The sequence below is a fragment of the Solanum verrucosum genome, unplaced genomic scaffold (assembly GCF_900185275.1).
Source record: "Solanum verrucosum unplaced genomic scaffold, falcon-dt-bn FXZP01000237.1, whole genome shotgun sequence".
NCBI lineage: Eukaryota > Viridiplantae > Streptophyta > Magnoliopsida > Solanales > Solanaceae > Solanum > Solanum verrucosum.
In genome coordinates this window covers 118,296-142,242 of record NW_026020069.1, presented here as the reverse complement: position 1 = coordinate 142,242, position 23,947 = coordinate 118,296, and the positions used below count along the sequence as shown (strand labels likewise).

Here is a 23,947-nt window from a genome sequence, read left to right as displayed (position 1 = left end):
AAACCAGTTGAAATTGCATATTAAATGGGGCTCAATTGAAGGTTCTTTTAAAATGGGTTAAGGCTTCAATGAGTTGAGATTTAACCCAATTCAAATTATCTTGAGCCCAGCCCATAAAATTCGGGACGGATTACCTATATTTGGGCTCATTTTGACACCCCTAACTGAATATCATTTTCAGCATTTTGGAAGATACTGTAAACTAAATGGGCAGGATTTATGCCAAACCCGGTCTAGTAGTCCATATATTTGAACAAGAAGTTTGATTGATGGTGAAGTAATCAAGGCTAAGTTAGGGTTTAAGTTGTGAGAAGAGAAATCCGCAAAGACGAAAAGATGCCTCCAAAGTTGGGTAAACCTGAAAAAGCAGATGCTCTGAAGAAGCTAGGGACTCATGTGGCCCTCTTTGGAGTTTGGGTTGCCTTAATTCGGATCACCCCTTATATCCTTCACTATTTTTCTGATCAGAAAGAAGAACCCGTGCTCGAGCTCTAGATTCCTAATCGGGTAATTATTTTTCCGTTTAAGCAAATTAATAATATGAAAGCTAATAAATTAATTTCCATTGCAATTCCATGATGTGCTTTTAAAATAATCATGTCTGAATTGGAAAATTAGATAAATTTGCTAGTGTACCTTGATCTTGGAATAGAACGATTACAAACTTGTTCAATTCGCTCTCTGCAATTATACAGAGACTTGGAATTTCTTATTGGGTCAACTTGATAATATTTTTAATTGATTATGTTTTTGTGTTTAGCTATAATATGGTATGGGACATAGGATTTGTGCTTGTTGTATGGGGCACATCGGATTGGACTGGAGCGGGGTAGGTGAAATGGGAGCTCACTTTTGGGGTACTAAGTGATAAGTATGTGTTTTCGAGGCTTAAAGTAAGCTCTACAGAGTGGTGGTCAGATTAGACCAACATTAGTTGTACTTGTATGAGGCAAAGTCTTGGCCAGTCAAGAATGCACACCTTCATAAGATAAAAGTAGCGAAATTGAGGGTGCTCAAATAGATGTGTGCGCATACTAGGAGAGATCATTATTAACAAAGTTATACAAGGTAAGATGAGAGTGGCCCTCGTGGAGGACAAGATGATGGAAGCAAGGCCGATATGGTTTTGTCATGTGAAAAAGGAGGTGTGTAAAGGCGCCAATGAGGAGGTGTGAGAGATTGATTTTGGCAGGAGTTTGGAGAGGTAGAGGTAGGCTAAAAATGAACCCCGGGGGGGGGGGGGGGGGGGTGGAGGTGATTAGACAAGTGACACAAGTTCGATTTACCAAGACCCTAGATAGGTAGGTACGGTGATGGAAGATTAGGGTTGAGTGATAGTAGAAAACCAAGTATTGTCCCACTTTATGCGAGAGAGTAAGGGGTGAGCCCCTCCTACTTTTCTCTTCTCAGTTCTAGTAGTATTATTTAGTAGATATATATTTCTCATTTTTTAGTGTGTAGTATTTATCTGTTGTTTCATTTGTTTTGTATCTTGCTATTTGCTATCATATTTTTTGGCCCCTGCTTCAAAAACTTTTCTTTTGAGTAAGGTCTACGTAGATCCTACCCTCTCAGACTTCACTTATGGGATTACAATAGAGGTATGGTGTTTTTGAAATGAGATGTGTCTAGCCTTGAAACTCGATGAATAAAAGCCAACAATTGTACCATTTTGTACTGAACTACTAGATTTGATTCCACGGATAGATTCAAACTCACGATGTGCGCCTACTACACATCTTCTTGTTGTACTACCTTGGCGGCTTTGCCATTGACCCAAGCTTGGGCACTTCCTTCTAGTGTAATCAATGTCCTTCATTCTTAGAAAAATTCCATACTGCAATATTGTGTTAGGACTTGGGATTGAGGCATAGACCATAGCTATTGTTGTTACTAGTGTTGTAGTATTGTGTCAATAAAGGTCTAGCTTATCCTGGTTTTCTTGTTATAGTATCTTATGTGTTGGCATCCCCTTAACACTCTGTTTGGATCATTGTTACCCATTGTATTGTATTTTATTGTTACCATACATTCAATGTTTATTTTGATTGTTACTTAAAATGTATTGTATTGTATTGTTAAATTTCATTGTTACGTAACAATGAAAACCTCCATTTTATGGAACAACCGATTTGGTGTGTTCTCATTGTTACTTAATTTCTTTTCTAATTATATACTTAATTAATATTTCATAATACTATTTTACCCTTTACCTATATTATTTAATCCGAATCAAACCTCCTAACCTGGAATAATTAAGGACATTTTAGTAAATTTATAAATTACAACAGTATGATACAATCAAACCAAACAATAAAAATGTTATTAAACAACAACAAACAATACAATCTAACCAAACATTGTATCTACCATACAATACAATACAGTACAATACAATACAACACATTATGAAACAATGGATAACAATGATCCAAACAGAGTGTAAGTGGCTGCAAGGCATTTTGAATTCTCTTCGGCTCTAGAGTGTTCAAAAATTTGCGAACTTTAGCCTAGTGAGAAGTAGTTGATAGGTAAGAGTGCTTTTGAGTTTGAGTGGCTAGGATGAACAAACATTCTCCTTGCAAATTATTTGTATATTTGTGATGAAGCACGAATGTGATGGTAAAATCTAAGGTAAGTAATAAGTGTTAAATCTTGGCCTTTTTTATGTTAATACAACTTAAGATTTGTCTTCCTTTATACACATGTTTCTAATATTGCGATTCATCTGTCTTTGCCTTGTGCAGTTTCTGTAGAGGAAGGAATGTTTGGAAGGAAGGAGCCCAGTGTTGTCTATGCATCTGTTGACCCCTTGCTCTAATTCATTTCTGTCTCTATATTTCATTTTCGTTTGCCCCTATGGTTCTGAAATTTGTCACCCTAATTATGTGAGATAAAATTTGTTGTGGAAAGTCTACAAGCTTTTCAGTTCTGTAGACACCTAAGTTATGTGTGAATTTGATGGCTTTCACATCTCTGCCAGTAAACCTTGTTCTCATGTTACTGAATGCATAGATGATCCCATAAATGAGGGAGGAGAAATTAAGAAGCTGCTATTTAATGTTGTTCTATCTATACTGATGCCAGAACAAACATAGCCACTAATTTGTCTGTGGTTATGTTTTTTCTTCTGAAACCCAATGCACTTCTAAACAACTCCCCTAACAATCAACACTGGGAAACTCAGCTATAGATATGTATGTCGCATAGAAAAGGTAATCTCTAGTTTAGTTCTTAACATGCTCGTTCACTAATTACATTTAACAGTAGCAATGGTAATATACATCAGAGTAAGTATCACTGATAAAGCAATTTATTTATGTAAAGCCAATGTTCATGAGTAGGTCGAGGGTGATGACAGAATAATTACATAATGTCTGAATTAGTTAAGAGTTACGTACCATGAGACTCATCGTATGAGTGATGAGTTGCATTTCACGCGATCTCATTTTGGCTGCCAGGAAGCTTCTTGATAATATTCAGGCGGTTGATTTGGTACTTGGGCCATCACCCTAGACCTACTCATGGATATATGCTGGATTGGCCTTGTTATCATGGACTACATGGGTTCATCACATTCTTGGTTACTTTTCTGTCGAGCAACATCAAATGTTCTCCAATATCCATAGTATAGCTTCAGGAAACAGCTGAAAATTTTCAAAAAACCATCTCCATTGTGAATAATTAGCACAAAAGTTATTGTAGGGGAATTTATTGTAAGGACCAGCAAAACAATTTGTTATTGAGACGTACTGAATTTGACATTTTCAAAAGCGAAAATCACCCTAAAAATCATGAAAGAATAAGATGGATGCAAGAATATCGACTTGTGTACCAATCCGATCCCTTCCATGCCCTCATAAATCCAGTTCAAGTTTTACACGGCGTCTAAAAGACTACTGGCTAGTTGATTCATGTTGGGTGAGCAATTTAGCAGCATTCCCAAAAGACTTTGCTTGGGCGATAAGATATTTGTATAGAAAAATACATCGTTGCATCAATTCAACGGTGACTTCATACAGATAAATCACTTCCCTCGACAACAGGTAATCTCTCTTCAGGATATCACGTAAAGTAAAATGGTTAATCTACTTCTTTTCCTTGTTTTATTCTTAGCATATTTAGTGACAATGTCAAATGTTTTCTTGATATCTTAAAACAATTTGATAACCTTACAGGCACTCCTAAAAAGGGAAGTATGAAAAAAGGGAAAGAAGAAGATGGCAAAAAGGATATGAAATTATAACAAAGTAGCACATTTTTCATAACAACATGACAAGAAATGTGCATGTATTATAGCAAATCTGCATCTATCTACTAGTAATTAGATGCTGGAGCAGCCAATTCCTTGATCGGAAGCTAGCAATTCATCTTACCAAAGAGAATCCAGTGCACTGGACGATATTTAAAAACATAGGTTCAAGGACGATATAAAATAGATAGTAATTCATACATTGAATATAGGATCATACATTACATCAATGGAAATAAAGAGTCTTAAAAGGGGTTGCAATTGCATATTAAATTGGGCCCAATTGAAAGTTCTTTTAAAATGGTTAAGGCTTGAATGGGTTGAGATTAAACCTAATTAAATTATCTCGAGTCCAGACCATAAAATTCTGGGCAGATTACTTATATTTGGGCTCATTTTGACACCCCTAACTGAATATCATTTTCGACATTCTGGAAGATACTGTAAACTAAACGGGCCGTATTTTTGCCAAACCCGGCCTAGTAGTCCATATATTTGAAAAACAAGTTTGATTAATGGTGAAGTAATCAAGGCTAGGGTTTAAGCAGTGAGAAGAGAAATCCGCAACGACGAAACGATGCCTCCAAAGTTGGGTAAACCTGAAAAAGCAGATGCTCTGAAGAAGCTGGGGACTCATGTGGCCCTCTTTGGAGTTTGGGTTGCCGTAATTCGGATCACCCCTTATATCCTTCACTATTTTTCTGATAAAAAAGAAGAACCTGTGCTCGAGCTCTAGATTCCTAATCGGGTAATTTTTTTCTCGTTTAAGCAAATCAATAGTCTGAAAGCTAATAAATTAATTTCCATTGCAATTCTACGATGTGCTTTTAAAATAATCATGTCTGAATTCGGAAATTAGATACATTTGCGAGTGTGCCTTGATCTTGCAATAGAACGATTACAAACTTGTTCAGTTCACTCTTCGCAGTTCTACAGAGACTTGGAATTTCATATTGGGTCAACTTGATAATCTTTATAATTGCTTATGTTTATGTGTTTAGCTGTAATATGGTAAGGGACATAGGATTTGTGCTTGTTGTATGGGGCACATCGGATTGGACTGGAGCGGGGTAGGTGAAATGGAAGCTCCCTTTTGGGGTACTATGTGATAAGTATGTGTTGTCGAGGCTTAAAGTAAGTTCTACAAAGTGGTGGTCAGATTAGACCAACATTGGTTGTACTTCTATGGGCAAAGTCTTGGCTAGTCAAGAATGCACACGTTCAGAAGATAAAAGTAGCGAAAATGAGGGTGCTCAAATAGATGTGTGAGCATTACTAGGAGAGATATCATTAGGAACAAAGTTATACGAGGTAAGGTGAGAGTGGCCCTCGTGGAGGACAAGATGACGGAAGCAAGGTTGAGATAGTTCTGTCATGTGAAAAGGAGGTGTGTGGAGGCGCCAATAAGGAGGTGTGAGAGATTGGTTTTGGCCGGAATTCAGAGAGGTAGAGGTAGGCTAAAAATGAATTGGGGTTTGGGGGGGGGGGGGGGGGGGGAGGTGATTAGACAAGTGGCACAACTTTAACTTACCGAGGATCTGACCCTAGATAGGCAGGTATAGTATTGGAGGATTAGGGTTGAGTGATAGTAGGAAACCGAGTATTGTCCCACTTTATGTGGGAGAGTAGGGGGTGAGCCCCTCCTACTTTTTCTTCCCAGTACTAGTAGTACTCCCTCTATCCCAATTTATGTGGCACTTTTCATTTTTGAGAGTCAAACAGTTTATGTTTGACCGGAAATTTACGCATGAAATCTTCAATTTTTTTGAAATAAAATTTATATATTTGTAAACTACGTAAAAAGTACTATAAGTCACAATAATTGGCAATTCAAAATAATTAAAATATATATAAAAAATTTACAGTCAAAGATAGACTTGTTTGAATCTTGAAATTCGAAAAGTGCCACATAAATTGGAACAGAGGGAATATTATTTAGTAGTCGCATATTCTCCCATTCTTCAGTGTGTAGTACTTATTTGTTGCTTCATTTGTTTTGTATCTTGCTCTTTGTTATCATATTTTTTGGCTCCTGCTTCAAAAACTTTTCTTTTGAGTAAGGTCTGAGTAGATCCTACCCTCCTCAAACTTCACTTATTGGATTACAATAGGTATGGTGTTGTTGAAATTAGATGTGTCTAGCCTTAAAACTCGATGAATAAAAGCCAACAACTGTACCATTTTGTACTGAAATACTAGATTCGATTCTAGGACTAGATTTGAACTCACAATGTGCGCCTACTACACATCTTCTATTGTACTACCTTGGCGGCTTTGCCGTTGACCCATGCTTGGGCGCTTCCTTCTAGTGTTATTAATGTCCTTCATTCTTGGAAGTTTTCCATACGGTAATATTATGTTAGGACTTAGGATTGAGGCATAGACCATAGGTTTTATGAGCTTGTTATCTACTAGAATGTGAAAGTAATCTTATGCTCTTTATTAGAAAATGCAAAGAGAAGCTAGTATTGTCTCTATTGCCTGACCATGACACTGGATTTTGTGGTTCTATTTAGTAGGTGACTAGGTTTGTCTTTCTTTATATACACGTTTCTAATACTGCCATTCATCTGTCTTTGCCTTGTGCAGTCTCTCTAGAGGAAGGAATGTTTGGAAGGAAGGAGCCAGTGTTGTCTATGCATCTGTTGACCCCTTGCTCCAATTCATTTCTGTCTCTATATTTCATTCTCGTATGCCCCTATGATTCTGAAATTTGTCACCCTAATTATGTGAGATAAAATTTGTTGTGGAAAGTTTCTTTCAGTATCTCACTTCTATCAATAATTTGATGGCTTATTCATCTCTGCCAGTGAACCTTGTTCTCATGTTATTGAATGCATAGATGATCCCATGAATGAGGGAGGAGAAATTAAGAAGTTGCTATTTAATGTTGTTCTATCTATACTGATACCAGTACAAACATAGCCACTAATTCGTCTGTGGTTATGTTTTTTCTTCTGAAACCCAATGCACTTCTAAACAACTCCCCTAACAATCAACACTGGGAAACTCAGCTATAGATATGTATGTCGTATAGAAAAGGTAATCTCTAGTTTAGTTCTTAACATGCTCGTTCACTAATTACACTAAGCAGTAGCAATGGTAATATATATCAAAGTAAGCATCACTGATAAAGCAATTTATTTATGTAAAGCCAATGTTCATGAGTAGATTGAGATGACAGAAAGATTACATAATGTATGAATTAGTTAAGAGTTTCGTACTATGAGACTTATCGTATGAGTGATGTGTTGCATTTCACGCAATCTCATTTTAGCTGCCAGGAAGCTTCTTGATAACATTCAGCCGTTTGATTTGGTACTTTGGTCATCACCCTCGACCTACTCATAGATATATGCTGAATTGGCCTTCTTATCATGCATTCTCCATGGATTCATCATGTTCTCGGTTACTTTTCAGTCGAGCAGCATCAAATGTTCTCCAATATCCATAGTATAGCTTCAGGAAACAGCTGAAAATTTTCAAAAAACTATCTACATTGTGAATAAATAGCACAAAAGGTATTGGAGGGGAACTTATTGTAAGGAGCAGTAAAACAATTTGTTATTGAGACATACTGAACTTGACATTTTCAAAAGCAAAAATCACCCTAAAAAATCATGAGATAATTTTGAAGCTTACTTAAGTTTTGCTCGTGAAGCTTTGCACTTAAGAGTGTCAATCTTCTCATGGTACTGGTCATCCCCATAAAAGACAAAACGAACTTCTAGTTCCTCCTTCAGAGAATAGTGGTGTACTTAGATATACTTCTCTACCCTTAATCATCAAAGGTGAAGTTTTTCAAACTCATTTTTCACATTAGGACAGCTCATGTAACTGATTTGTAGCATTGATACTTCCATGAAATAAGTATAGATGTCAGATTACACATATTAGGCTATCCAACTTAGATGATGGTATCCAAGTATCTAACCGGTCCTGAGAAAAGCAGGTTACTTTCTAAGCTTTTCCACAAATTGGGAAGAGGACAACAGGTAATAAAGCCTCAGTTTAATTGAAGTGGTGAAACCTAAAGCACATTGTAGGTTGTAACTTTAATCTGAAATTCGACGAAAGTGATAAAAGAACAATTATGCTGGAATACTGCAGGAAAGAGTCTAAGATGAATTGTCTGAAGAGCTTGACCTGTAGGGGGACCTCCTCAAGAAGTTAGGCAGTGCTCATATTCATAAACTTTTTATCTATGTCCTTAAGAGAAGTACCATCCTCAGAAGGGTAGCAAAAATCATCATAAGATCCCATACAGTATGGTATTGAAGTGTTTCAGCAAAAATGTAGTGTTCATTTCCTCCAAATCATGAAGACGCCCTCCAGAGAGTACCTTGCCTTTATTTACTGACAGACTTGCACTTTGGCAAAGTCGCCTTGTCTTTTCTTAACCTCATAGCCAGAAGTCACGATTTAAAATTTGGTCAAAACTCTGCATGGCATACAAACTTCTAGCTGTCTTTACATGGTATCTTATTCCTAAGCATTTCATTCCTCAAAGTTTCAGCCTTTTCTTCATCCCCTTGCTTGATGTACCCATCAATGAAAGCACTATATATTTCAAAATTTGGTGCATATCCTTTCACCACCATCTCTACCTGAAGTTTCAGAGCTTCTTCCATCCACCCCTCCTTACACAAGCTCTGTATCAGAAGTTCATACGTTGTCTTCCTTGGTACAATATCGTGTTTCTTTATTACAGCTCTCGCGAATTCCAAGGCATCAAAAACTCCACTTTTGTCACAGAGCACCTTAGCCACTACATCTATTGTTGAACTCTCTGGCTTGAAGCCCTTTCGACACATATCCTTATACAAAACTAGAGCTGCATCAATATTCCCGCTCATACAATGTCCATTTATGAGATGTTCAAGAGTAACACAAGTACATTCTACCCCATTGAAGACCATCTCCCGGAAAACCTCCTCAGCTCTCTCAACCTTTCCGACTTTGCAAAACCCCTCAATTATGGTATTATAAGCTACAATATCATGCTTCACATCCTTGTCACCCATCTCCTTCCAAACTTTCATGGCATTCTCCATCTTTCCATCTTCACAATACGCAGCCATTAAAATGCTATAACTATACACATTCGGAGAATAATTCTTTGCTATCATTTCCTTCCAAACCTCCTCAACCTTCTCCACTACTCCTTCTCTATGTAAAGCAACCATAAGAACGTTAAAAGTATAAGCATTTGCCATCACACCCTTTACCTCCCTACCACTCCCTTCCCCCTTTTCACACCTAAAGATTTCCACATACATATCATAAGCAGCAAAAGGACCTCGACTTTTCGCAATCAACTCAATCAAAGAATTACATATAACAATATGTGGAAAAATATTCTTGGAAGCCAAAATTCTGACCAGTTGAACAGAAACATCAATTTTCTTAGAATCCAAATAAGCTTTTATCAACAAATCAAACACAAAAGGAGCTGAATCACAACTTCTGTAAGTTTTAACCAAGATTTCGAAAATCCGAGGTGGGTTTAACAAATCAGGTTTATGGGTGTCAGGAAATTTACGAATAGCGCATTTGATTAACTCTAGGGCTTGGGATTTGAGGCGAGAACGGGAGAGGATGTGAATGATGGTGGCATATGAAGAAACAGAGTGGCAGCATATGGAGCGGTGGACTGTGAAATTGAAGAAACGGAGAGCGAGGTGAGGTGTGTTGCGGAGTTGAAGAATGATTTTAGAGACTTGGGAAGGAGTGAAGCCGGAAGTTGGAGGAGCTAGAGAAAGAATCTCGGACCATCGTGATTTTGAGCGATGGTGTTTGAGGATTGTTGTGGCGGCTGAGACTAAAGTTTCATCTTCCGATTGTGGTGGAGAAGAAGTAGAAGCAGAAATTGTGGATAATGGGTGTTTTGTTAATGGGATTGAGAGAACAGTGCGTCTTGTATGAGATGAAAGCATCGCCATTGATAAGCCAAATTGCAGTTCCGTTCAGGCATTTTGTCGAACACCTTCTGTTCCAAAATATTCGATCAGTTCGGGAAAAGTTTGGTGATAAAAAGAAAATAACAAAACGGTCCAATATGTTAGGGGTAGGTAAAGAGTAGTCCCCTAAATATATAGTTAGAGTAGTTTTGATCCTTTTAAAAGTGTTACTGATGAATATATTAGCTTCTGTCCAAACTCTATTTTTTGAGCTTGAGGAAAATTGTAATTAGTGGCAAATTCAGGAATTTTACTTAGGGTGTTTGATATTTTTGGGATTAAATCTATCATTTCAATACTTTTTTTAAAATATATATAGATAAATATTCCCTCCATTCACTTTTATTTGTCATGATTTCTTTTTTTATATTCAAACTATAAAAATATTGACTAACATTTTATGATATATTTTTCATGTTGATATGCAAAAAATTATAATGTATAATACTTTTCGTATATTTTTTGAATATCTAATTTTTTTCTTTAAAATATCGAATTAATGTAATCTAATTTAACTTTGAGAATTAGTCAAATTGAGTTTCGAAAAACGCAACATAACAATTAAGGGAAAATTGTATGAAATAGCAAACTATTAATTCAAATTAAATGTTATAGTCATAGTTTATTTTATTTGTAATTCGCAGCAAACATCCCATTTTTTTGCCATCTGGTTCGGTATACAATTAGTCATTTTTGGTATACAATTACTCATTCGGTATACAAATATATAAAATGCGTTTGTGTTTGTATAAAGCGAGAGAAAAGTGTATATACAAATACAAATACATATATTTTTGTCCTATACACTTATAATTATACAAATACAGATCTAATTATACAAATTACAATGTATAAATGAATTTATACAAAACTGAACAATTTGTATAAAATTGGATGTATCTAGCGAATTGTAGCAAACATAAAATTTGTTATGGAATACAATTATGCAAACTATAACTATAACATACAAATATAATTTTTGTGTTTGTTATATGTGAAAGTTGCTCGACAATTAAAGGTGGACGGAGGGAGTAATTAATAGTGAAAGATTGAGCTAGGCTAGTGATTGTTCCCGAAATTAAATGAAAAAAAAAAGAAGCTAAAAACAAAATGATCACAATGACGCTCAAACCCTGAACAAAGTGGTCAATTTGAAAGGCACTTACCATTGCACTACACTTTATTTCTTGTTCAAGGGTTCAGAATTTATATTACTATTCGTATATATACTAAGTGGGAATAACTATTACTTAGCACATGACAAGTGTTGGATGATATGTATTTGATAGTGTTGTGCATTCTTCTTTTATGGCTGTACCTTTAAAATTTATATTATTGAACAATTTAACACCATTAATTACCTACTACTTTATTAGCCAAAAAGTTTGACCTCATTTGGGCCCATTTATTATTTATATGTTTTCAATTTTCAATATATGTTGTCTATCTAATTCTTTTTTTCAATCTTTTATTTTAAACTTCTTGAAATTTAATTACCTACTTATTACTCTCTCTATGCACTTTTAATTGTTATGATTTCCTTTTTAGAGTCAAACTATAAGAATTTTAACTAATGTTTTACAATGTGTTTTTTCATCATATTCATAGGCAAAAAATTACAATTTATAGTACTTTTTGTATAGATTTTGCATATTTAAATATATTTTTTTTAAATATCGAATTAATACAATCTGATTTAACTTTGAAAATTAGTCAAATGGACTTTCAAAACGCAACATGACAAATACAAGTGGACGGACAGAGTATATTTTAGCTACAAAATATATTATAGGTACAACTTTTTAAAAAATTTAAAATTTTATTGTGTTGACTCTTGAAATCTTATCATTGTCATATGAATTTGAACAAATTATATATTATTAAAAGTTACATAAAAGATGCTATAAATCACAATAATTAGCAATTAAAAATATTTTAAAATCATATAAGAAATTTGGTTGACTAATTGGAATAGAATAAGTAACATGTACTATTTGAAAATAACGTCAAAATTTCTACAATTCACAATAAATTAACAACTGAAAATATTTATGATTATTCACGTGAATTGAAACATGAGTAACCTATATTATTCAAAACTAACGCAAAAATACTATAAATCACAACAATTTAATAACTTCAAATATATTTTTAAGAAAACATATAAAAAATCGATTGATCTTCAAATTCCATTTATATCACATAAATTAAAACAAAAAAAAAATAATTTATTGGGCCCGTGCTGGCACGGGCACCAAATATCTATATATATGTGTCACAAATGGAAAGTCCCAATCAAGGAAGCAACAGATATCATTTACAAATGACTTAAAAAGCATTAAAAATTACAATAATTACCAATTTAAAATATTTAAAAGCTATATAATAAAATACGTTGACTCTCAGAATTCTATCAGGCTCACATATATTGGGACAGAAAAAATAACACATATCATTTTAAAATTACCAAAAAAGTATTATAAATAATAATAATTAACAACTTAAAATATCTGAAAGACATTTTAAAAGGGTTAATTTTGTAATTTTATCCATATCACATAAATTAGGACAAAGTGACTAGTAATGTACGTTATTTGAAAGTTACATAAAAATATTATAAATCACAATAATTAATAATTTAAAACATTCTTTTAAAAAATATGAAAATTTGGATGACTCTCCAAATTTCATTTGTCATATAAATTGAGACAACAAAAATAACATATATTGGGTCCATTTTAATTTATTTGTCTTATTTTTTATATTTAAAAATTGCGTAAAAATACTATAAATCATGATAATTGACAATATAAAATATATTTTGAAAAAAATACAAAAAATTCCACTGATTCTTGAAGTGAATCTATCGTAAAAATACTATAAATCATGATAATTGACAACATAAAATATTTCAAAAATGTTATATGTGGGTAGTCTTATTATGCCTTAAATAGCGTCAAAGAAAGTACATGTTTGCATTTCTAAGCTTTTTTTCTCCCACAAATCTTCCATCTTCTTCCTTTCTTCTGCCATTTAAAAAGCTTGAAGCTTGGGAACCATTGTCTTTCATTTCAAAACTTCAATGGTAACTTCCATTTCAAATCTTGAACATTTTGAATTTCTAGTCTTCTCTAAAAAATTTCGCTATTAGATTCAAGGTTCAAAGTTATTTTCCTCACTCATAAATATAGAATTGCAAAGTCAACTAGATCTAGCTATGAAGCTTGAAATTTCTTCTCCATGTCAATGCCCAAAAATAAGTTATTTCCCTCTTCAATTCATAAATATAGAACCACAACGTATGTACACCCATTCTTTTCACCTTCCTCCAACTCCTTCACCATTACATCTGAACTTGAAGATTTACTGATTTAGAAAATACCAATTTGCAAGATCGATTTTATTTATTTTTTAGAAGATTACATCACATGATAAATGACATTGTTAAAATTATCTGGGTGGCGGAGCAAGTAATCTTGAAAAGAACAATTCTTGGGTCACTGTGACTTGCATTACTTGCTAAGAATAATGTAGAAGAAGAAGAAAAAAGGTTGATATTCAATTGAAGAGTAGACATGTTGTTGGTTATGTTTGTGTAATACCCTATATTAAAATAAGGGCATATTTGTCATTTACCTCTCATTTTAAAAAAAAGGGGATCAATTTTTTTTTTAAAAAAAGGGCTGAAAGCCCTAACAGAAGCAGCAGCAACGCTACAACTTCAGCGATCAAAAGAAAAAAAAGGGACTCTTATTGTTCTAGAGTGAGCGAACGAACGAAGGAGAAAAATAAATTTAAATTGAAAGTCTTAGTTCTCAAACTAAAGAGAGGTGGAAGAAGAAGAAGAACGAGAAGAAGGTAAGTTTCTTAACTTAGTCTAAAGGTTGAATTTGTATCTTCTATGACTATAAGATTGGGAATTGGGAAGTTGAGAAACATGGGTTTAGAAGAAAAAGAGGAAATTTATTTCATTCTTATGAACCAAGTGAATATAGTCAATGATTTGAACTGTAAACTTTGGTATTGGGCTTATATGCAATAAGAGTAATTGGGCAGTAAGGTTAGGTTGATCTTTTTACAGCGAGAATTGACTAAGAAGAGACTAATGTGTGTGATTAAAGCACTAATTAAGTGATTGGGCAGATTTCGAATCAGCCATGAAACCTCTAGGGCTGGGTTTTTTAAAATTTAGTATGAATTACCTAAATGAAGGAGTTAACACGAAATTGTTATGAATGTGATTATAGATTGACCAAAGAAATTCGTACGGAGTAATCGAGTGGCAAGCTTGGTAACTCAACACAAGTACTGTGAGTAGTAATCTTACCACAATTTGTATTTCACAAATTTCATGATTTTTACATGGTTTATAAAGTAAATGTGTTACAGACTGTTTTGAACTTGCATGTGGGACAAGTCTTTTACTGGACATGATACTGAAAAGATTATTTGAGATGATCTCATTCTTACAAGATATGATTATTGATATTGAAAAGGTTTTACACTTATTTGAGAAATAATATTTTGACAGGTGATTGTTAAACTTTGAAATGTTCTGATTTGATAAGATATAAATGTTCTATTTGATTTTGAAATGCTTTTACAGATTATAAGAAAAGTATAAATGGGAGTAGACCTTGATGAATTCCGTAGCTAACGGCGGGTTCGTTAGACCTGGTGCATCTTGTAGTTCTGATTACTGATACAGCCCTTGCCAGTGGGAAGGTAGAACTAGTATATAATAAGTGGGAATAACTACTACTTAGCACATGACAAGTGTTGGATGATATGTGTTTGATAGTGTTGTACATTCTTCTTTTATGGTTGTACCTTTAAAAGTTATATTATTGGACAATTTAACACCATTAATTACCTACTACTTTATTAGCCAAAAAGTTTGACCTCATTTGAGCCCATTTATTATTTATATGTTTTCAATTTTCAATATATGTTGTCTATCTAATTCTTTTTTTCAACCTTTTATTTTAAACTTCTTGAAATTTAATTACCTATTTATTACTCTCTCTATGCACTTTTAATTGTTATGATTTCCTTTTTAGAGTCAAACTATAAGAATTTTAAGTAATATTTTACACTGTGTTTTTTTCATCATATTCATAGGCAAAAAATTACAATTTATAGTACTTTTTGTATAGATTTTGCATATTTAATATTTTTTTAAAAATATCAAATTAATACAATCTGATTTAACTTTGAAAATTAGTCAAATGGACTTTCAAAAAATGCAACATGACAAATACAAGTGGACGGACAGAGTATATTTTAGCTACAAAATATATTAGAGGTACAACTTTTTAAAAAAATTAAATTTTTATTGCGTTGACTCTTGAAATCTTATCATTGTCATATGAATTTGAACAAATTATATATTATTAAAAGTTACATAAAAGATGCTATAAATCACAATAATTAGCAATTAAAAATATTTTTAAATCATATAAGAAATTTGGTTGACTAATTGGAATAGAATAAGTAACATGGACTATTTGAAAATAACGTCAAAATTTATACAATTCACAATAAATTAACAACTGAAAATATTTATAATTATTCACGTGAATTGAAACATGAGTAACCTATATTATTCAAAACTAACGCAAAAATACTATAAATCACAACAATTTAACAACTTCAAATATATTTTTAAGAAAACATATAAAAAATCGACTGATCTTCAAATTCCATTTATATCACATAAATTAAAACCAAAAAAAATATTTATTGGGCCCGTGCTGGCACGGGCACCAAATATCTATATATATGTGTCACAAATGGAAAGTCCCAATCAAGGAAGCAACAAATATCATTTACAAATGACTTAAAAAGCATTAAAAATTACAATAATTACCAATTTAAAATATTTAAAAGCTATATAATAAAATACGTTGACTCTCAGAATTCTATCAGGCTCACATATATTGGGACAAAAAAAATAGCACATATCATTTTAAAAATTACCAAAAAAGTATTATGAATAATAATAATTAACAACTTAAAATATTTGAAAGACATTTTAAAAGGGTTAATTTTATAATTTTATCCATATCACATAAATTAGGACAAAGTGACCAGTAATGTACGTTATTTGAAAGTTACATAAAAATATTATAAATCACAATAATTAATAACTTAAAACATTTTTAAAAAAAAATATGAAAATTTGGATGACTCTCCAAATTTCATTTGTGTCACATAAATTGAGACAACAAAAATAACATATATTGGGTCCATTTTAATTTATTTGTCTTATTTTTTATTTATTTTTTATATTTAAAAATTGCGTAAAAATACTATAAATCATGATAATTGACAATATAAAATATGTTTTGAAAAAAATATAAAAACTCCCACTGATTCTTGAAGTGAATCTATCGTAAAAATACTATAAATCATGATAATTGACAACATAAAATATTTCAAAAATGTTGTATGTGGGTAGCCTTATTATGCCTTAAATAGCGTCAAAGAAAGTACAAGTTTGTGATAAAAAAACTTATTCCTTTATCCACACAAACAATCGCTTCAAAAACTCGGTTATTAGCCCCAAAACATACCATTTATATTATTGGGCCAGTGCATAGCACGGACAACATTATCTAGTATATACATAAAGACAAAAAATTTAATATATATGTACAGTGTAATCTTTTATCAAGAAGGTTCGAGTGAACCCTCTTCCACCCCCTAGATCCTCCCCTAATTGTAATGGAGGGAGGCGAGGACTAATATTTGGAGGTTGATTTGGGATTTTTCAACCAATTGAGGGGTATGGGTGGATGACCGGATAGATGAAGGTTCAAGCTTGTTATTAAACGAAAATTGAGAGATAATTTTGACCCTTTTCTCTTCTTTTATTAAAAATAATCCAATTCAAAGGATAATCAATTCTAGGGCGCAAAATTAATGGAGAAGAAAATCATTAACATTAGTACACCGATATGTTTATATATTAAAAAGTACTCCACTCTTACAAAATAATATAGCTCAGTTATAAATACCTACTATGCCAATCCTTAAACTCCTAGTTACATGAATTACCATAATTGAAAAAACAACATTTATTTATCTAAATATAACATAACTCAAAAGATAAAACATGATAACCATGTCTATAACTTGTGCAAAATTAAAGGAGCACCATATTGAGGTTGAAGCATTAATGGATGAGGAGCATGAGAATAAGATGAAGAGAGTTCAAATGCATAGTGTTTAAGTATCATAGCCATTGCCATTTTTGCCTCTAACATAGCAAAATTTTGCCCAATGCATATTCTAGGACCCCAACCAAATGGAAAGAACACAAGTTGTCCTTTTGTTGCCTTCAATATTCCATCACTAAACCTCTCTGGATTGAATTCCATTGCATCATCTCCCCATATTTCAGTGTCATGTTGCAACAATATTGTTGGTAACAAAAGTTGCACACCACCTGGTAAACACAAATTTCCTAAGTTTGTTTTTGTTTGTACCATTCTAGTCATCATGTATCCTGCTGGATATAATCTTAAGACCTCGTTTAAGATCATAGTCACCTATAAAGAATAAATTCAGAATTTGATTAATTGAAGCATTAAAGGTATGTTTCACGAACAATCACTCAATTTTTATTTTATTGCACCAAGTATATTTGTTGTAATAAATAAGTCACTCACTTTTCTTAAGTATTACGGAAAGTGATTAATGAATTTTTTATAACAAAAAAGTCACTCAATCTGAAGTATCATAGGAAAAATACTATGACAACATCTCTTCTTTGTTTTCTATTAGCTTTCTATGATACTTAGGCGAAGTTGAGTGATATTTTTGTTATAAAAATTAGTTTAGTGACTTTTGTGGTACTTGAGTAAAGTTGAGCTACTCTTTCGTTACAAAGAGTACTTTACTTACTTTAGTGAAATAAAATGAAAGTTGATAGACGATTTATAAAATTAACCCAAAGGTATGGTTTAATCATCGATCAGTGAAGTAAGTGAAAATTATGAGAGATCAGAGTTCAGATATCAGCAGGAGATAAAAAAATTCCAGTAAAATATGTGCAAACTAATCTAAACACTAGCATAACAAAAAGTTCAAAATAGTTGAGCATGTAGGCAATACTTACTACTTTTAGTTGATTCAATTTGTCATAGTCAACTTCATTACTCCCAAACACTTGTAAAACTTCTTCTCTAGCTCTATCTTGCCAATTAGGATGTTGGCTTAGTAAAATCATTGTCCATACAAGTAAAGTTGAAGTAGTCTCTTGTCCAGCAAAATAGAACAATTTACACTCTTCAATCACCTCATCAATGCTCATACCAAATTTCGTATTCCCATGTTGTTGAATTTCTTTTAAATTGGATGACAATAATATACCCAATAAATCATCATGTGATTCTCCAGCTTCAATCATCCTCATTCTTTTATTGATAATTTCTAATATCAGTGTTCTTACTTCATTGAAGATTTGCTTCATTCTTTTGTTCCTTTTAGTTGGCAAAAACCTAAAATTCCATGAAATTTAGTTAGTACAAAGTTGGGATGCAACAAGGACTTTTCGGGAGAGCTATTATATATTCTAATTCTACTTTGACCCAAGCACACTTAATTTCAGAGTTATAATAAATTCTAATGCATTGGGATTGTTATGATCGCATTTACACAATGTATTATTCAATAACTCTTCTGTTCTTGAATTTATGTTTCACCTTTTGATCATGTATCTTTAGACTTGAAATATTTTCAATTAAAAGTTATTAAAGATTTTCCAAACAAACATACCCTATTAATAGAGACCAAAACTTTAAACTTAAAACATCATCAAATAAAGTTAATAAATAAGTTCATGTATATATTTGTTAATTATGATGTTGAGAATGAATCTCAAATTACTTTCAAGATTCATAAATCACTTTGGAAAATCAAAAGACTATAGAAGATTATCTAACATGCATATTTATTAATCATCTGTCCCAATTTATATGACTTACTTTCTTTTTTAGTCAGTTTAAAAAAGAATGACATATTTTTATATTAAATAACAATTTAACTTTAAAATATCTATTTTAGCCTTAATGAAATGATTTATAGCCACACAAATTTATATCATTCATTTTAGACTACAAGTTTTAAAAGTCTTCATTTCTTTCTTAAATTTCATGCTAAATCAAACTACCTCACATAAAATGGGACGGATGGAGTATAAAATACATAAAGAAATAAATAATGTTACCTCCATCCTGGAATATATACTGTGCGTGACACTTGTAAAATTAGTCGAATTTGTTCTTTTTGAAGTTCAAAAATCTTTATTCCTTCTTCATAGCTACTACCAAAAGCAGTTCTTGAAATTGCATCACTTGTCAAAGTTTGAAGATATGACAACACATCTATCTCTGATCCTTCTCTAGACACTATTTTCTCCCATTTCCTCAACATCTCACTTGCAGTCAATTTAAATGCAGGTAGCATATGCTGCATATTTTATAATAAAAATCCAAACTTAAGTTTGCCACACATAATAATAGAGTTTAAGTTTGTATACGTCATCAGTATTTTAACGACTTGATAGTGTGTGTGAGAAACCTCTAAACTCTAAATAGTAAGAATGTAACTTTTATAAGTTGACCATATGAAAATTTTTACACTATCAAATTGTCTAAAAAATTATTGTTCATGATTAAAACTGGATTAGTAACCTTACAAATAAGGCAAACATGCATAATATGCTACAACATGTTAAAGTATATACATATTGATAGTGTAGATTATTTTATTTTTACAATATTAGTGTCTATAGGGTGAAATTCAATATTCTCCCATTTTCTTTGATATTCTTTTTTAATTAGTCAGTCTCAACAAAAAAAAAAAACACATTTTTATGTCTTTTATTGAATTTTTTTGTGGACTCACAAATATTATGGCAGATTTAACGCCATAAATTTCAAAAGTTTATAGTCATATAAATGTTATGACATGTTTAAGATTTCAGTAACTAAAAATCTTTATTTTTTTTCTCTAAAATTTCATGTTGAGTTAGAAGTGAATTCAATATTTAAATGTTATGGGTTCGAAATTTAAAAACAACTTCAAATGCTAATAATTGAGCCCTAAATATATATATATATATATACATATAATTTGAGTCAAAATTATTATGTTCTATAGCTTACAGTATTTTGCCTTTGTCTTTGTGTTAGTCAAACAATAACAAACAAATTAAAACAGATGACGGAGTAATAAATAGTACTATCTTGTCTAAATTTATGTGACAATTTTTTTTATTCTATCCTAAAAAGAATGTCATATTTTTATAATTATAAACAACTTAACAAGGATTTCTCTTTACCCTAAATGAAATGATTTATGGAGAAATTTAAGTTATATAAAGAATTAAAAAGATTACAAAAAAAGTAGTCCATTTTCTCTTTATAGAAAAAATAGGTCAAAAGGGTCCCGGGGTTACAAAGCTCGGCCCAAGGTCATTAGTCCATTTTTGCTTCTTTATTTTTTTTCAGCATTAATTATTTTTTTTATATATTTTTTTTTTGTTTTTTTTTTTGCTGCGTTTTTTTTTAAAAAAAAAAAAAAAAAAATTCAAAATCTTTTCATATTATCAACATTGTATAAATGGTGTTAAATACAAGTTTATATGATATACAAATAGTTATGTAGTGAATATGTAATGTATCAATATTTTATAAGTAGTTATGTAGTGTATATGTAATGTATCAGTATTGTATAAACGTGTATTGATATTATATAAATAGCGTATAGACATGTATGTATGATGTACAAATAGTTATATTGTGTACATGTAATATATCGATATTGTATTTTGCATTTTGTATAATAGTGCAAATATATTTTTTTACAGAGAGTATTTTGTATAAATAGTGCAAATATTTTTTTCTCAATGGATATTTTGTATAATTTTTCCATGATTTATAGTCACACAAATGATCAATAATTGTTTTAAATTACAAACTTTAAAAATCTTTTTTTAAAATTATATGTCAAGTTAGACAATGTCAAGTAAATTAAAACAAAGTGAATATTATTAAAAAAATAAATAGAATTTGAGCAAGTTTAATAGTCTTGAGGTCATGTCTTTTCCCCCCTCTTTGTATTTTGCCTGAATGAATAGGAAAGACGTGGGTCTAGCTAGACCCCTGACATCAGGTGACAAACCTTGGAAATGGCAATTTTATAAAATTAAAAAAAAAAGTAAGTTTAATATTCTGTCTTTTTAAAAAGAATGATCCCCTTTCTTTTTTAGTCTATTTAAAAAAGAATGACCTTTTTCTTTTTTTGGTAACATTTTAATTTCAGTTTTCTACGTGACATGTTTAAAATCACAAGATTAAAAGGCAATTTTGTACATTTGACATAACTTTAATTTAAGACCACAAGATTAAAAAATTTTCTATATTTTTTAAAATTTCGTGTTAAGTTAAACTGGATCATTCTTTTTAAAACGGAGGGAATAGTAGTAAAACCTTTAACTTGTCAAGGTGAAAAGCAGGATTGAGAAGCCTTCTATGTACAGCCCATTTATCAGCCTCATAGTCTGCAACTCCAGTTGCTAATAATTTAGTGAGTGGATTGCCACTTGGCTTCTGAAATACATAATTCTTCATCATCACCTCCTTTATAACTTCAGGATCCATGATGACCACTGCTGGTCTTGGCCCAAACCACACAAAACTATTCTTACCTACAAATTCAAAGTGAAATTATTTTGGGAACATACATAAATCATACCGTGTTAGTTTAGAAGCTAATTACTTAGATACAATTTAAATTTTCATGTTATGTACATCTTATTAGATTCCGGTGTCTTCAAATAAGTCCAGATACATGTATCTCAAATACATGGAGTCAAAATTAGGTGTAATTTTGTTCTAGATACATTGTATCCATGTGGATTCGCATATATATGGATACATAACAAATCTCGCTCGCCTTTCTCCCATCTCACTCTCCACTCTTCATGTATCCGGGATCACACCAGATACATGTATCTGAGATACATACGAAGCTCGCTCACATCTCTTTCTATTTTTGTTTGTATTTGGTAGCAAAAATTCATGTATGTAAGTGTATTTTTTTTAAATATATGTAAGAGACTCTTAATTAGTAGTAAAGTACGTAATATTTCAAATATATAGATAATAATAGTATATAGATAGTGAAGTGTGTCTAGTTATGCAATTTTTCCAATTATTTTCACATTTTTATGAGATACCTAAATCCACCACCATGCTTAGCTTAGGCAGGTTCAAAATTTGATTATAATTTTTTATAATAATTTTAAATTAAATAATTGAGTAAGTTTGTTCCTACAAAGTAAATGATTTTGATCTAGTGGATAAAAACACAACACAGGATGTGGATATGCGACACCAATATCAAGAGTTCAAATTTGATTACAGATAAAAAGTATTTAATGATATTAATATCAGATAATTCGATAGTTTAAAGTCATCTATGTCATTAAAATATAAATAATGTTATACCATCAAGTTATGATTTTTTTTTTAATAGTAAGCATTTCTAAAATGTAAAGTTTATAATCTTAAAACTAAGACAGGTTATAAAGTGATTTGATGGCTTAAAATTTTTTAATACTAACCGTATATATAAACTAAACTCATAATTTAACTTTTCTATATACTGAATAAGAAAAAAACTTATTTGCACCAGGTGTATACTAAGCAGAGCTAGTTACTTTAAAGAAAAAAAGAAGAATTAGAATTGTGAAATCATACTATAGTTTGTGATGATTTTGTGTATGAATGGGTTGACTCTTGGCCAAATCATGTCATGGGAGAAATTAACAGGCTTGGACAAAGCTTCTTCACCCATCTTGCTCATCTCTTTCATATCCCCAAACAATAACTTATAAGAATTCCCTTTGAAACCTTGTTGTCTTAGTTGTTTCTCCAAATATTTTGGTTTCAACCACACATAATTCAAGATTCTCCATGCCCATCTTAATACAAAGATAATTGCAAATGAAAATATTGCTAGTTTAAAATTGTATGGTATCTCCATATTGAAGGCCTTATCTTACACTCACTAGCACACAATTCTATGTGGTGTTTATATCTAATAATATTAGTACTTATATAGATAGTATATACTTTCTCTGTCTTATTTTATGTGATACTTTTCAAATTTCGATTCAGACAAGTTTATCTTTGACAGTAAGTTTTTTATAGATCTTTTAAACATTTTGAATTATAAATTATTGTGACTTATAGTACTTTTTACATAGTTTACAAATATATAAATTTCATTTCAATTTTTTTTTTAAAAATTCATGTTCAAATTCTCGGTCAAACTTAAACTGTTTGATTCTCAAAAAACGAAAAGTGTCACATATATTGAGACATTGGGAGTATATACTATCATAAGCAGAACTATAATATTAGGTATGAGTCCGGATAAATTTAATAATTTTTATATTTGATTAAAATTTTATTAAATACAAGGAAATGTTTAATTGTAAATTAGTAATTCAAATGAGCTATAAATTGGATGATAAATTTTAAATTTATAAATTTGAAATTCTGACTCCTTTTCATTAAACTACGATAGCTGATGAGAAGAAAGTGAATTTTAAAATTAAGACTTAACGACCAAGCAAATTTGTAAGGCCTTGGTGGCCAAGAAAATTAAAAATCAAACAAAATTAGCACACGTCTTTGAAAGTTGAAAGAAGCTTCGTATT

The 23,947-nt window shown here is 31.5% G+C and overlaps 2 protein-coding genes and 1 long non-coding RNA gene across 4 annotated transcripts; 1 reads left to right on the top strand and 2 right to left on the bottom strand.

The window, feature by feature from the left end:
- Positions 1-391: 391 nt before the first annotated feature.
- Positions 392-7,066, top strand: LOC125823803 (uncharacterized). 2 transcript variants are annotated; one of them, XR_007442730.1, is made up of 2 exons: positions 392-507; positions 6,842-7,066. It is a non-coding gene; the product is annotated as an uncharacterized LOC125823803 (long non-coding RNA). The 2 variants fall into 2 exon arrangements; XR_007442729.1 differs by lacking the exon at positions 392-507 and adding an exon at positions 4,789-5,000.
- A 1,469-nt stretch (positions 7,067-8,535) lies between these two features.
- LOC125823810 (pentatricopeptide repeat-containing protein At2g15980) lies at positions 8,536-10,210 on the bottom strand. Its single transcript, XM_049503197.1, has one exon. It carries the CDS (start codon positions 10,192-10,194, stop codon positions 8,713-8,715), a length of 1,482 nt encoding a protein of 493 aa, XP_049359154.1. The 5' UTR covers positions 10,195-10,210; the 3' UTR covers positions 8,536-8,712.
- Positions 10,211-17,302: 7,092 nt separating this feature from the next.
- LOC125823799 (cytochrome P450 CYP72A219-like) lies at positions 17,303-23,330 on the bottom strand. Its single transcript, XM_049503178.1, has 5 exons — positions 22,983-23,330; positions 21,711-21,928; positions 19,445-19,686; positions 18,335-18,716; positions 17,303-17,765 (listed from the first exon to the last, which is right to left on the bottom strand). The coding sequence occupies exons 1-5, from the start codon at positions 23,266-23,268 to the stop codon at positions 17,343-17,345; spliced, it is 1,551 nt and encodes a 516-aa protein (XP_049359135.1). The 5' UTR covers positions 23,269-23,330; the 3' UTR covers positions 17,303-17,342.
- Positions 23,331-23,947: the final 617 nt, after the last annotated feature.

Bases quoted from the DNA above. Each gene is read 5' to 3' on its own strand.
- LOC125823799 (XM_049503178.1), bottom strand. From the start codon at position 23,268: ATGGAGATACCATACAATTTTAAACTAGCAATATTTTCATTTGCAATT. The intron at 19,687-21,710 runs GTTTTACTACTA...TAAAATATGCAG, and splicing joins TTCACCTTGACAAGTTAAAG to CATATGCTACCTGCATTTAA. The intron at 18,717-19,444 runs GTAACATTATTT...ATGGAATTTTAG, and splicing joins GTATATATTCCAGGATGGAG to GTTTTTGCCAACTAAAAGGA.
- LOC125823810 (XM_049503197.1), bottom strand. From the start codon at position 10,194: ATGGCGATGCTTTCATCTCATACAAGACGCACTGTTCTCTCAATCCCA.